Below are 14,750 nucleotides of genomic sequence, written 5' to 3'. Positions count from 1 at the left end.
TTTAATTTAAGTAGGCCTATACAAACTAAAGTGATACAAAAGAATTCAGAGACTGATCAAACACAGAGACGCACGCACGCGTGCGCAAACGCTCGCCCACACGCTTTGTTAAGGCGGCTTTTCACATCCCAGCAACCGCGGCATGATCCTCTCTGTTACACGCGGCTTCTTAGGGCCCGCCCACGGGGCGTGGCCAGACCGGGCTAGTATAAATACCCTCTTGGCCCCCGACGTGCTTGTTATTACACTAGGCATGTGAGCGTTCACACAACACAGCATTTAGTTGAGTTATCTATATGGACATTGTATCAAGTAGCCGCTGTGTTAAAGTTAGTGATTTTAAGTGTTAACCATGTTGAAAAATAACGGTAAGAAGGTGGCTGTCTCCATAGCCTGCACCGCGTTCGTCTGCGCTGTGGTTCTTTTGGTTGCGGCTCAGCATCACCGGGTCCAGGTGGAGGATGCGCCCAAGGGAGACATCGGGACCCGCTCCCTCCAGAGCCTGGACAACGCAGCGCACGAAGAGACCTCTCAGCCCCAGGAGAAGAAGGGATTCTCGGCGTACTTTACTAAACTAACCCGTGGACGGAGAGACGTGGACAAGCCCAAACAGTCGTCCGCGTTCGCCGCGGACCCCCCTCCAGCGGAGGACATCAGCGCCAGCGACCTGTTCATCGCTGTCAAGACCACCAAGAAGTTCCACCAGTCGCGATTAAATCTGCTTCTTGATACCTGGATCTCAAGAAACGTTCAACAGGTAAGAACAAATACAGTCATCATGTGGTTCATGTTTGTATTTTTTCCCAGTTGTAATGCCATGCACCTCGTCTCGTTCCTCGTTGCGTAGACGTAGATAACAAAACAAACGAATTAACATTATAGAAAACAGTAAACCGGTAGAGTCATAGACCTCCTAAAGTGTAGGCGTAAATATGGTTACTCTTTGAACTTGTTTGGCATTGTGGCGAGTCCCTTATTGTCCAAGACAATAGGCCAGTGTTCACGTGCAGGTGAAGTCTATTTAATAGCCGGTTACTGTTACATTGTTCCCGCGTCTCAAGGCAACAGTGGATACACACACACACACACACAAACAACCCCTCTTACCCATTTTTATAAACAGAATTTCCGAGGATCTTTCAGTACCTTTTCTCTTTTGAGTGATGTCTATGAGAACCGGAGGGAACAGTTCTGGAGGAGTCCTCCTTTCTCCCCTTCTACCCTCTCCCCCAACCCCCTCTCTATTATCCCCCCTCTTTCGGGGTGTCCCTATGAATGCCCCTTGGTGAAATAGATGGTGCGTGTAGCGGTGGCGGCGTCTCTGTTGCTGTCCCCCCCCCCCCCCTCCCAGCTTGGCTAACAAAGCGTTTCCCTGAAGGGGGGGGGGGGGGGGAGGAGGAGGAGTGGAAGAAAAGGACTTTCCCAGCACCTTGTCTTCCCCTCTCCATGGGAACGCCGGTTCACATAGAAAGGGCTTCGGCTCTACCCCAGCGTAGGGGAGACAAACCCCGGGGAGGGGGTCGGGGAGAGGGGGAGAAGGCTGGTGTGGGGGGCTTCGTTCAGGAGATGCCCTCGCTGGGACAAACCAGAAAGGGAGTGGGGTGGAAGTGGATGGGTGGACGCCGGGTGGTGTTGTGGGAAATGTGCGCCGCCGCTGCTGGGAATAGAACAAGCGCGCCGGGGTTATGAAAATGTGCAAAGAATCTCTTTCAAATTGAGCCACAAAGAGGGGGCCGCAGAGCCACGGGGTTCGGGGCGGGGGGGGGGGGGGGGGGGGGGGCAGGAGGAAGCGGCTGTAGTCAATGTGATTCTGTGCCGCGGCCGAGAGTGGCCATGCAGCGTCCTAGCGTATAGAGGCCCTTTTCATGGGCGATGGACGTGGTCCCTAAACGTAGCTCTTCGCTTTTGTCCCTCGGAGAACGGAGAGTGTCACCCTGCATTATATGGAGACTGTTTTTTGCTGCGAGCCATTGGCAGTGCTGTCGGCGACTGGGGATTTCTTTCCCCCTCGTCATTGTTGAGTGGCCGGCCGATGAACACAGTGGCCGGGGGGGGGGGGGGGGGTATCCAAGACAAAACTCCTCAGCCGTCAAACCCCCACTCCTCAGAACACAAACTTACTCACTAGTACCACCACCTCCATTAGCTTAGCATAAGTTAGGCCTACACTTCAAACCAGGCCTCTCTCAGAGACTGTGGTATCGTGTTGCAGGTGTGGGCGACCCAGTGGGTCGTAATGACAGTGATCCCAGCTCCCCCCCCCCCCCCCCCCCCCCCCCCCCCCACCAGCCAGTCCACGGCGGCAGTGCAGCAGGCAGCAGGGGCTTTAGGCTGGCAGCTGGTCTGGAGGCTGGGCCGACATAAAGGATAAGGCTGCTGATCCCCACAATGCAAGAGGGAGTTCCTAGAGGCAGAGGAGAAGCCAGGTGGCCACAAGACAGAGAGACAGAGGGGGAGAACAATGGACAGCCTTAATGCCGGCCATATGATGCGGTGAATTCCCACCAAATGCATATGGTCCCCTTCCACTATCAAGTTTGATGGGAATTATCAGCTGAATGCTTTTATTTTGAAATCCTATTTTAGACCACTCTCCTTCAATGGATATTTTCTGTTTTCAAAATAAAAGTAAATCAAAGAAAATAAATATACTTTCCATACTTTTATTTTGAAAACACAGGATATCAATTGAAGGTGAACTGCTCTAGAACAGTATCCTCCCACTCTCCACGCGGAGGACAATCAATGGAGACTTTAACATGTAATGGATATCTCTGCACAGGTTGCAGCAACACAGTTCCATTGAAACCCAAGCGGCCTCTCTGATGGCGTGGCCCCTCCTTATCTGTATGTTAATGAGCCCCCAGTCACATGATGTTTACACATCAACATAAAGGGCAGATCACTTCTGTGATAATCAAGCCCATCTGTCAGGCTACTTTTCTTCAATTGTGCTATGATTTAAAAGTGAATGGACCGTTTTATAGGATTGATAGTTATACATAAAATAATTATAAAAAATACTACTATTGAAAGTTGATGAGGCAGGAATATGTAAGGTGGGTTACATTTTAAATGTAGATGAATTGTACCTAAATTGGCTGTGTTGATTCAAACTACTTTAATACATTTCCAATGCATGTGGATGCAATTGTTGAAATGCAATTGAAATCTTACTGTGGAGCTCAAGCTTTACTTAATATCCTTGACATATTATCAGTGGCACACACACACTTCACACGTTGCATTTTTCCCCCTGTAATGACTCCCTTACTTCCATAAATCTGCAATGAAACAACGCCAATTCATGAAATAAAGAATGCGTTGTGAAACTCACTCACGGCTGCCATTGAATGAGGTGGACAAAGGCGGGAAGGAGGCTGGGTGGAGGCCATTATTGATTGGGGTGGAGGGTGGGGGGGGGGGGGTCCCGGTGCCCTTCCTTCCCAGGGAGGAGGCAGCCAGCCAGGCACCACTCTGGGCTTAGACTAGGGCCGGGGAGGCGTGCCAGGCCGTCTCTTTGACCAGGAGAAGTGGAGTCTCTCATCTTCTCCCACTTTTGTTCTCAGCCTCCACACCCTTGTGTGTTTTACCACCTACTGTATATTTTCAGAAGAAATATAAAAAAACAGGAAAATGAGAAGAAAATACAAGGAAATTGGCGTTCACCGTGATTGAATGTCCCCTTTTAAGGGTCAGTTAAGAAACAAAGAGAATAGGGGGAGTGAGGGATTCGTCTCTTTGGTTAACTCCTGCAGCTGTATGCAAATGCTGGCAAACATAGTGAGAATTTACCACAGTGGAGGCTTTACCCAGCAGGAAAAGTCTCAGTATTGTTCCATTCAAGAGGCTGGCTATCCAGGAGGAGATGGGGGGAGGAGGAGGAGGGGTTGGATTGAGCGAGTGAAGTGGATTGAATGGCCACACACAGATTCTGAATTACCAAACAGCAGTGAGAATCCAACCCCCTCCCTCCCTCGCTTGCTCCCTCTCTTGCTCCCTCCCTCCCTCCCTCACCCCCTCCCTCCCTCCCTCACCCCCACTCTGTCAGTACCCTGGCTGCCCCGCCAGCTGCCTCTGTGATTAGGCTGCCTTTTCACTTGGGGCTTTAAAGCAAACAGTGCCAGCCTGTGATCCCTTTTACCGCCAAAACCACCACCGCCACCACCACCACACGCACCACCACCCATCCCCTGAACAAACAGAGGCCCAAGGCTCCTACCTCACGCAACATCTGCATGGACACTCTCCAACCGTGACGCCCATACATTGCACCATTGTACACCAGTACCCACAGAGAACAAAAAAGAGGATCAAACCTTGGACCAAAAAGCAGGAAGGACCCAGGAAGTCCTTTTTCCCGTTCCAGCCAAGCGCACACAGCAGACAATTAAGATGCAGATCGCGCAGACACGGCAGACTGTTGCAACAGGATGCCGGGGTTCACTGAAGTTGTGAGGGAGCTACTTTGTGCTAGTGTGCCACAAAGCGCTTCTCAGTATTCGCAGAACCGACGAACCAACCGGCGTGGGGTGATGGGGCGGGGGGGGGGGGGGGGGTGCTGGAGGAGTGAGACAACCAACGCGTGACCCCGGCCTGTTGCCACACGCGGCCTTGATTATATAGCGTGAGCTTAGGCAGGTGCTGCCTCACCTGAGCTCAAGAGTAAACACACAGTTTATGGGACAGTTGACAAGGCCACCCGCCCCCAGGGCATTCAATCTTCAATCATCGCACACTCTGCTCTGTCTGCGACACACAAACACACCCACACACACACACAGCCTTGCACCTGCTCTGTGCAGGCCACCATAAAAGCACCTTATCCAAAGCTGGATCGTTGTGTGTGTGGTAGGGGTTGTGTTTTTTCTTTATAAAAGCAAGGGGTCATTGTGTTCCTCAACTGCAACGTCTGTTGCAACCGGTTGCGGTTTTAACCAGACCACACTTTATTGTGTGGATTGTATCTTGTATAGACCCTTAACTTCATGACCCACGTGTTTGGTTGTGGTGTGGTGTGTGTGTGTGTGTGTGCGTGTAAGTAATATATTACATGTTGTAGTTAGTCATTGGGCAAAGTGGAGGAAGGGCTCTACTAGTCAAGATGGGGTGGGGGTGGTGACTGGGTTAAGATGGATGGGTCCCCCACACCACCCTATTGTTCTATGTCTGAGATACTTTGGGGGACATTGCAAAGTTGCCATGGCGAGGGTGAAAGAGGGGACACAAAGGGTCTTTATCGGAGCTGGGGTCTGTTTAACTCCATGTGCTTCCCATTGTCCCACCAGAGGATGCTTATCAGACCCCCGGGCAGATGGGAAGAAAAGCAAGAGACATTAGCTAGAAGCAGAAGGAGTTCAGAATTGTTTTATTTGTTCCAAGACAATTGCATTTTAATTAGAATTTCAGGACTTCTTGTTCACGTTTTGGTTTTTTTGCTTACAGACTTACGTCTTCACAGACGGAGAAGATGAGGAGCTGAAAAAAAAGATTGGTAAGTTTGTCTGAGCAACGGCTAGTAGTATGATTTGAATATCTTTGTCGTAGTACAACTATTCAGCGTCCTATTCATGATATGCGATCAGGCCAACATTAAATGAGGCCTTAGTTTACATACAATCGTTGTAAGCTGCCTTAGCAAATCTAGATTTAACCATCTCATACTATGCCTCGTCATAACTCTTTCTCTCTCTTCATTGATGCCACAGGAAGTCACGCCATCAACACCAACTGCTCCGCTGCCCACAGCCGGCAGGCTTTGTCTTGCAAGATGGCAGTTGAATACGACAAGTTCATTGAGTCAGGCAAAAAGTAAGTGCCTTCGTGTTCCCCTTCCTCCTTCGATCCACATCTTCCTCTTCTTCTGCATCACACGTTAAGCTCTTTTAAAAAGCCTTAATTCTGCAACATCTAAGCATGTTCTTGCCGTTTCTCCTTTCCAGATGGTTCTGTCATGTAGACGACGACAACTACGTGAATGTGAGGTCCCTGGTGAAGCTGCTGTCCCACTTCCCCCACACCCAGGACATGTACATCGGCAAACCCAGTCTGGACCGGCCCATTGAAGCCACCGAGAGACTGGGGGACAACAAGATGGTACGAGATCCCCATGTGGAACAAAACCATTGCCTGTGTGTGTGTAGTTGGGTTCTTATCTAGCAGGAAACTCTTTCCCGGCGCTAATGTGCTTCCTGTTTCCTCTTTTAGAGACCCGTCAACTTCTGGTTCGCCACCGGGGGCGCAGGGTTCTGCGTGAGCCGCGGTCTGGCACTGAAGATGAGCCCATGGGCAAGGTGAGCTGATGATGATGATAAAGATGAACGAACACCATAGCTTCCCAGTCAACCGCTAAACTCCCCTCCTCAAAAACCCTTCCAGAACAAGTGTACGGCCTATATACTGACAGGTTTCCCTTTGTGACTCCTTCCCTCAGTGGTGGTCACTTCATGAACACGGCGGAGAAGATCCGTCTGCCTGACGACTGCACGGTGGGCTACATCATCGAGTCGGTTCTAGGGGTGCAGCTGACCCGCAGCAACCTCTTCCACTCGCACCTGGAGAACCTGCAACAAGTCCCCCGTTCTGAGATTCACAAACAGGTCAGAGGGCTAGAACTGCCTTTTGTTTTACCCTTACTGTACTGTTGTTGTTATGGATGATTCCCCAGAAAGACTACAGAGGGGTGTTGTGAATTAATAATAACTCATCTCCCTTTTGGTCTCTTTTCTTTTAGATCACATTGAGTTATGGCATGTTTGAGAACAAGAGGAACATCATCAACATGAAGGGAGCTTTCCCTGTGGAGGAGGACCCCTCGAGGTGAGACAAGTGGATTTTGAACTGAAAAAAACGCTGTATTGAAGATGTGACGAGAACTGCTTCAAAGCCATGTGAATCTAACTTCACTAACTACTTTCTCTCTCTCTGGTTCTTCCAGGTTCAGGTCTGTGCACTGCCTCTTGTACCCAGACACCCCGTGGTGTCCTCCTCAAGTTGCCTTCTAAAGGCGACTGCTCCTTCTCATCCTCGTCTTCGTTAAGGCCTCGGTATCTGAAAGGCCCGTGGAGACCAGCGTTTGGTTTATTAGACCTCCACACTGCAGACTTTTTCGCTGCGGTTGTGTTTGGTCTCGTAGTAGTTTTAACTGGGCTGCTGTGCGGCCCATCTTGGGATCCTTCCTTCCTTCCTGTCTCAATGAGGCGGAGGAGGGCCCTGCACCCTCTCCTAGGAGAGTATAGTCCGGGGCCCTCTTCTTCCCAGGCAGGAAGTTGCTTTCAGCATTTAGCTTTTGCAGGCAATCACGTGTTAAGCTTTGAGATGATGTATATGTTGCTTGTAAATGTTTCTGCGATTCTCATAGAATGTATTCACTGCCACATATTCAAGCTTTTTGCCAGCTTTACATTAATGATTGCATTTAGATTTTGGTTTTAGTCCAGACATTTAAAAGAAAATTTAACAGAAAGCCATTGGAAACTAATGCCATTGGTCTTTATATTTTAAGGTTGTGTTTTTTTTGTTCGTTTTTTGCTCAGAAGACTCCGGACTAAATTTTTTAATATGAAGATAGAATTTGTGCTTTTACGTTGAGGTTAAATGTCAGTGTTATTTCTCTTATGATTTGAGCTGGTATTTGGCAGTTTACCAAATATATCCTTGGGTAAAGTACCCTGAGGTATATCAGGATAGAGCACTTTCCCCTCTCTGATATTTTTGGATAAACTGACAGAATTAATTTTCCTTGATAATGTAAGGTGTGCAAATAACTCCAGGATTGTCATTATCTCTGAATTCTAATATATTTAATTAAGCTCCTTGCATTCGTTACAATCAGGGAAAAAATAATATATGACAGAGATAATAATTTTGGGGTTGCGATCAGATTTAGATTTGCCCACCTACAAATGTTTTAAAAATAGAAAGAAATTGCACAGCTGTATTTCAAATTAACTGTTTGTGTGCTCCTGTTAAGAAATGTACCTCATGTTGCGGAACCATCAATGACCTGGCAGTTACAAGACACTTTAATAGTCTTTAATAGTTAGCACGGTAATGAACCAATGAGACTGTGTTCCTTGCTCTTTACATCCATTAATATTGGATGGAGGATCCTGTCTAGCTCAACTGCTCTACCCCTTGAGCAATGGCATGAAACACTGCCAGGGTTTTGGGTTCAACCCCTGCTAGTGTTGCCTGAGAATTTATGCAATCACGGCATTGTAAAAAATTCTGTGTTTGCATACTCCAACCAAATGGCATATAGTAATACAATATTGCCGGGTCATTGTTGAGGCATGTGTGGGGAGAACTTAACAGGAGCAACAACAGTATTTATTTAGATTTTTTATTTTAGACAGAGGTATTTGCATCTTTGTGTTTGCCAACCCATATTGGGTGAGCTCGTTCATCTAGTCTAGGCAGCGCCGGTACTGTGTACCGTGCCACTGCATAGGTTTCTCATGTAGTGATTGTAAAACGTTCTAGAATGTAATTTCTTGTCGTGGTTTACATATGCTTTTGATGACCTTGACATGATTGCGTACGGCTTGGAACTGTACTAAATTACTGCTTTATTCTCCAGTATCTGGAGTTTTTTTTTTTATCCATTCCATTACTGGCTTCTCAGGGATTAGGATTCTGATCCTGGTATTATCACCGTGGGAATCACATTGGGGACCTAAACCTCTGATTAAAAGTCCATCGCTGAGAAACATTACAGAGTTGTCTGTCTTTATTTGAGCGGGAAAGAAAGGAATGCATGTGGGAGTAGAGTGAAGTTCTGTATCAATTGTGAGCATGTTAATGACCGATTAATAGCTTTCACAAATGTTACATTTGTGAATGTAATGAGAAAGGGGAAACGAGTGAAAACGAGAAAGGTTTATGGAAATACATACAAATAAACCCCCTAAGACGTCTTAATTAAAAGGGCAGTTATTTTTTGTGCGAGGCTAAAAGCCTGAACCGGGCCAGGAAGTAAATTGTGATGCTAATGGAGAACAGAGCCAACACTTCAAATCCTTGCCTTGTTTGGATGTGTTTATTGTTTTACAGCTCTTGGGAGTATGGGAACGGACATAATTACAATAGCAAACACATGAAACCCACCACAGAACTACATTGAAAATGATACCAATTGTAATTAAGTAGCCTTTAATCTACCATCAGAAGTTTATGTTATAGGGGGGTAGGATCAACTAGGATTCCACGCCAAACTGGAGAAAACACTATTTAGTCATTATGCATACACTTTTATCCAAAGCAACTGAAAATATATGTCAGGGATGGGTATGGGATGTGACAGACTTTAGGATGCTTACAGGGAGACTGCAGATATTGCCAATTAAACCCAGAATCTTTTGTCTGGTAATGAAAGACCCATGACACTATCCTGTCCTAATTGTCCAGTAGTCATTGGTTAGCAATCGTCTATTGATTAAACTATTTCGATGTTTAATACTTTCAAAAAATGAATTAATTACATAATATATAACCTTACGTAACGTACGCTGCTTTACACATGTAATCCCAGTAGGCAGAAGTAAAGGGTGCATCTTTTTATCACATTAAAATAAGTCTACAGTAAAACCAGCCTATTTATTATGTTGAAGCTGCTCTTATTTGTTGCAAAGATCAAACTGCCTCACATGGGATTACCAAGTACGCCTACACTTTCACAGCTTGCCAATTTAATAACTAGAATTGCAATCCCTGAAGGTATTGCGGTGTGAATGCTAACGCTGAAATGCTCCGCTCTACTGCTGAAGCTGCACGTTGAAGAATCGTTGCAATGAATCTAGGACATCTGCTGAACATTTTGAATGTAGAATAAAGTCTGTAGAATGAATCATGAATGAGTTGAATGGTTTTGAAGTCATACTGCTAAAGTCTGCTGACGCTGAAATGCTCCGCTCTACTGCTGAAGCTGCATGTTGAATCAATACACTGAATCTAGGAAATCTGCTGAACATTTTGAAGGTAGAATGAAGCCTGTAGAATGAAGACGCTGAATCTAGGAAATCTGCTGAACATTTTGAATGTAGAATGAAGTCTGTAGAGTGAACTATGAATGAGTTGAATGGTTTTGAAGTCATACTGCTAAAGTCTGCTGATGCTGAAATGCTCCGCTCTACTGCTGAAGCTGCACGTTGAAGAATCGTTGCAATGAATCTAGGACATCTGCTGAACATTTTGAATGTAGAATGAAGTCTGTAGAATGAACTATGAATGAGTTGAATGGTTTTGAAGTCATACTGCTAAAGTCTGCTGATGCTGAAATGCTCCGCTCTACTGCTGAAGCTGCACGTTGAAGAATCGTTGCAATGAATCTAGGACATCTGCTGAACATTTTGAATGTAGAATGAAGTCTTTAGAATGAACTATGAATGAGTTGAATGCTAAAGTCTGCTGACGCTGAAATGCTCCGCTCTACTGCTGAAGCTGCATGTTGAATCAATACCCTGAATCTAGGAAATCTGCTGAACATTTTGAAGGTAGAATGAAGCCTGTAGAATGAAGACGCTGAATCTAGGAAATATAATAGCAAGATGGTACTAATGCAGCTGAACGTTTTAATGTTTGAATGCTAACATCAGCGCTAACGCTAAGGTCAACTCAAATGTCAGCGCTAACGCTAACGTCAACGCTAACGTCAGCGCTTATGGTGACGTCAATCCTAACTTTAGCGCTAACGCTAACGTCAATGCTAATTCAGCGCTAATGCTAACGCTAACGTCAACGCTAACTTCAGTGCTAATGCTACCGTCAGGGATAACGTCAACTCCAACGTTAGCGCTAATGCTAACGTCAATGCTAATTCAGCGCTAATGCTAACGTCAGGGCTAACGGTAACGTCAACTCTAACGGTAACGTCAATGCTAACTCAGCGCTAATGCTAACTTCAGCGCTAATGCTAACTTCAGCGCTAATGCTAACTTCAGCGCTAATGCTAACTTCAGTGCTAATGCTAACGTCAGCGCTAATGGTACCGTCAATGCTAACTTTAGCGCTAATGCTAACGTCTGCGCTAACGCTAACGTCAACGCTAACGTCAACACCTACGTCGGAGCTAACGTCAGCGCTAACGTCCGCGCTAACGTCAACTCTAACGTCACTGCTAACGTCCATTGTTGTAGTCCATGACAAAGACTACAATACCCTCCACCACACTGGCTTTAACCAGATTCCAGAGTGGTGCGCTCGCCACTGATAGTCAACGAGCAACAGCTGTGGAAAACGGTTAACGAATCCGGAATAAAACTAAAACTGTGAATTTCAAAAAACTATAAATGATATCGAAATTATGTTTGAATATTATTGAAGAGACAAATGTGTAAATCTGTTTAATTCTTTGAATGATGGTAAACGGTTGAAATTTGACCAAGTTATGAAGGTTTGAATGTTGGAAGGGTTGAATCGAGTCAAGGATGAATCAGCCTCATTTGAATATCGACTGTTGGAGACCACTGATTGGTCAACGAGCTGTTGCCATGGCAAACGGTTAGAGTGAGAGCAACTGAAAACGAATCCGGAATAAAACTAAAACTGTGAATCTGAAAAAACTATAAATGATATCGAAATTCTGTTTGAAGATTATTGAAGATACAAATGTGTAGATCTGTTTAATTCTTTGAATGATGGTAAACGGTTTAAATTTGACCAAGTTATGAACGTTTGAATGTTCGAAGTGTTGAATCGGATGAAGGGTGAATCAGCGTTTTTTGAATTTTGAATGGGAGTGAATGGGGCAATTTTCGGTGAATAAAGTTGAATATCTCGGGAATTATGAAGAATATCAATAAGAAAAATAATAGCACGCGATTCCTAATGGAGCTGAACGTTTTAATGTTTGAATTAAGTTTCTACGTTGAAGTATGGCGAAGGAGTTGCACGACAAAAAAGTGGCGGAATAATAAAAATAAATACGTAGGATTTCAAAGCTGTGAATGCTAGCAGCATTCACACCAATAAAAGAGTTTGATTCTAAGCCTGGTCTTATTCATTTCCCATGGGAACATGGCCAGAGGAAGGACTTCCCTAGTTGTCCCATCAACAGGCTCAGAATTTAGAATCAACTGCCATTTACAAACATCAATTCGGCTATAAGGTAACCGAAGCTTTCCCCCATTAAAGGCCTATGACATCGATTTTCCAGCTTTTTCTACATTCTTCCATGTGACCACAACAGAGAATAAAATGTGTTTGATTTAGGAAGAAACCCATGATGACGGATGTCTCTTTAACCATGAGATTCAGATACATAAAAGCCTCCAGCTTTTCCCACCGTACATCCCGGCTAAGCAAAAGCTATCATTATGGTCTACTCTGTGGTGTGGATGTTTGCTTGTGTAATTTGTCTCCCATGCTAGGCTTTGTTAATGTTTCTTCCACTATCGTGTTTACACAGTGCAACTTTGAATCAACCCAACATTTTAACGTTAACCGACTACGCGTGTTTTAAGTGCTTTTATACTTTATGAGGAACACGCGCGACTAGAGATTTTAACTGGAGAGATTGTGATGATGAGGCGATGACAGGAAACTGTTGCTCTCCAGTGCGCGTGGGCTACACTTCTGTAGTATGAAAGCCACCTGCCAGGATGTCTGGTGCGGCGGGATTTGCGGCTGTTGTTGTGGCTTATTATCTGCCGATGATAATTTAACCAGTAACCAAATATGTCTATTATGTCCTGTTTACAAAACATACACAAGTCTCGAACTGGTACAGATGTCCGTGGTGTCACAAAGTGAACAATCATCCAGGCTGTGTCGGCCGTCAGACCTATGGGAAACAGAGTTGTGTTCAACATGACGCTTTTGCAGCCACTGTTTTTAATGATTTGATTTCTTAGGGGGGGGGGGGGGATTCTTAGCCCTATTTTTGACCACCCCGCCTCCTTGTCTTCCCACGCATGCCTTCAACTGTAAGCCTGTTGCTGTTGTAAAAGCAGAACTAAATCAGGAAATCCCTTATAACTAAGAATTAGTCAAAGTTGTGCTTGGATTCAAAACACTAACTAAAGCAACCTTTTTTTGATTCACTTTTACTCAGCAAATTTGAGACGGGTCTGGTATAATCAAAATAAAGATATAATTGCTAACCTCGATCAGGACATCCAACACGTGAACCGCTAACTGAAATCCCTTTATGATGGGGCTTTGTATTTGAACAAGCCGTGAACGTGTATAGCCTCCAGCCAACCCCCCACTCCCCCAGTCTCACCAGGGAAGACTCTTTTATAGCGGCTAGTTAGCCTTGTATACGGCGGGGGCCAAACCAAACACCTAGGTGTGCTTTTTACACCTCTTTTCAAAGGCGTTGGAAGGAATCTGTGAAATTTCACACGCTGTGGAAGGCTCTGACTAATTGTTTTTTTGCCTAACAAAATACAAACCTCGGCACCTCAACTGTCAGACTCCCGGGCAGGTATTGAACTCAGCGGAAAGTCAACCGTTGAGAGTTTTCGTGAATCCCGAACCCGGCAACAGCACGACTAGCAGACAGCAATTCGGCCTACAGGGGACGTGTTGACCAATTAGAAGCATCCAGCCATACCAGAGAGGGACATTCCAGAAGGTGCCGTTGGGGTTTATGGGCGACATGACTTCCCTGTCCACCTCTTATCGACCCGCCGTCCAATTAACGGGCCTCATCGGCAGCAGGATTAGTGACACCGAGAAGGGTGAGCCGCTGGCCCTGCAGGGAGATTTTACAACAACTGGCACAGGCCTTAATCCTCCTCTCTCCCCCCCCCCCCCCCCCCCCGGCACAAAGAGCAGGATCAGAAGGGGGTAGCATTTACGATAATCCTGGTATCACATGTCCACACGATAAACAGCCTTCATGTTCCTAGTAACTCATACTGGACCAGGGCCATTGTTTTAAGGGGGGGGGGGGGGGGGGCCTCTCAGACGCTACTCGTCTGAGTAGCGTTGTGCCCAGGAATTTCGATTTTAAAGCATGGTTGATTTCGGTTATATGTAGGGCAATACACAATATGTTAGGTTTGTTTAGACGTTCGAAAAAAAGATTGTACAAGTGTTTATTTTTAAGGGGGTCGTTTTCTCGAACTACTTAGCCACTCATTAAGTCTGTTAGCAGTCCGTCATAGTTTGCATATAGTCGGTTGGCCGTTGACAGGTCAGTATTTTTAGACGTTATATCCAGTGTCATGACAAACATGTCTGCGTGTGTGACTGTCTCTGTGTTTTCATAGCACTTAAATTCACTGTCTCAAAGTACATTTTATTTGTTGTTTTACATTTACTATGCTACTAACTTTAATTGACGCTGACACTACGTCATAGTAATGATATGACTTTGGCCTCAAAGTTTCACACACTAGTGACATGACATTGATTTGAATGTCTCTGGGGGAACAATTCTGGCAGAGCAATATGAAAATTAGAACTATTGAACATGCAGCTGGAATTGGATCTGTTCCAACAATTTCAATGCAAACGTGGAAATGTAGTATTGTGCTGTGTTCTGAACAAAAATGCAAAGCGAGATGCAAATAAGTCCCACGCTCTGCACATTCCTGGCACCGTTCCAGAGGTAGACCTACACTGAACGACTTCAGTGTCGTTAAAACGGAAGGAAACACGTTTAGTCCACCTGGCAGGTTGAAGATTGCTTCAACATCCATTACGCATCACTGTTGAGAATCTAAACTGCCAGAAATTTGAGTTTATTTAAATGATTCCCATCTTCCCTACTGAGAGACCACTTGGCACAGCCTGATGGCAAA

General features: G+C 45.5%; 1 protein-coding gene across 1 annotated transcript; it reads left to right on the top strand.

Moving 5' to 3' along the window:
* Positions 1-231: 231 nt before the first annotated feature.
* On the top strand, positions 232-8,716 carry lfng (LFNG O-fucosylpeptide 3-beta-N-acetylglucosaminyltransferase). The gene is made up of 8 exons (XM_030347577.1): positions 232-757; positions 5,446-5,494; positions 5,709-5,811; positions 5,943-6,096; positions 6,208-6,293; positions 6,434-6,599; positions 6,734-6,819; positions 6,938-8,716. The coding sequence occupies exons 1-8, from the start codon at positions 353-355 to the stop codon at positions 7,002-7,004; spliced, it is 1,116 nt and encodes a 371-aa protein (XP_030203437.1). The 5' UTR covers positions 232-352; the 3' UTR covers positions 7,005-8,716.
* Positions 8,717-14,750: the final 6,034 nt, after the last annotated feature.

Source organism: Gadus morhua, chromosome 2, assembly GCF_902167405.1.
Source record: "Gadus morhua chromosome 2, gadMor3.0, whole genome shotgun sequence".
NCBI lineage: Eukaryota > Metazoa > Chordata > Actinopteri > Gadiformes > Gadidae > Gadus > Gadus morhua.
This window is presented reverse-complemented; position numbering and strand designations above follow the sequence as displayed.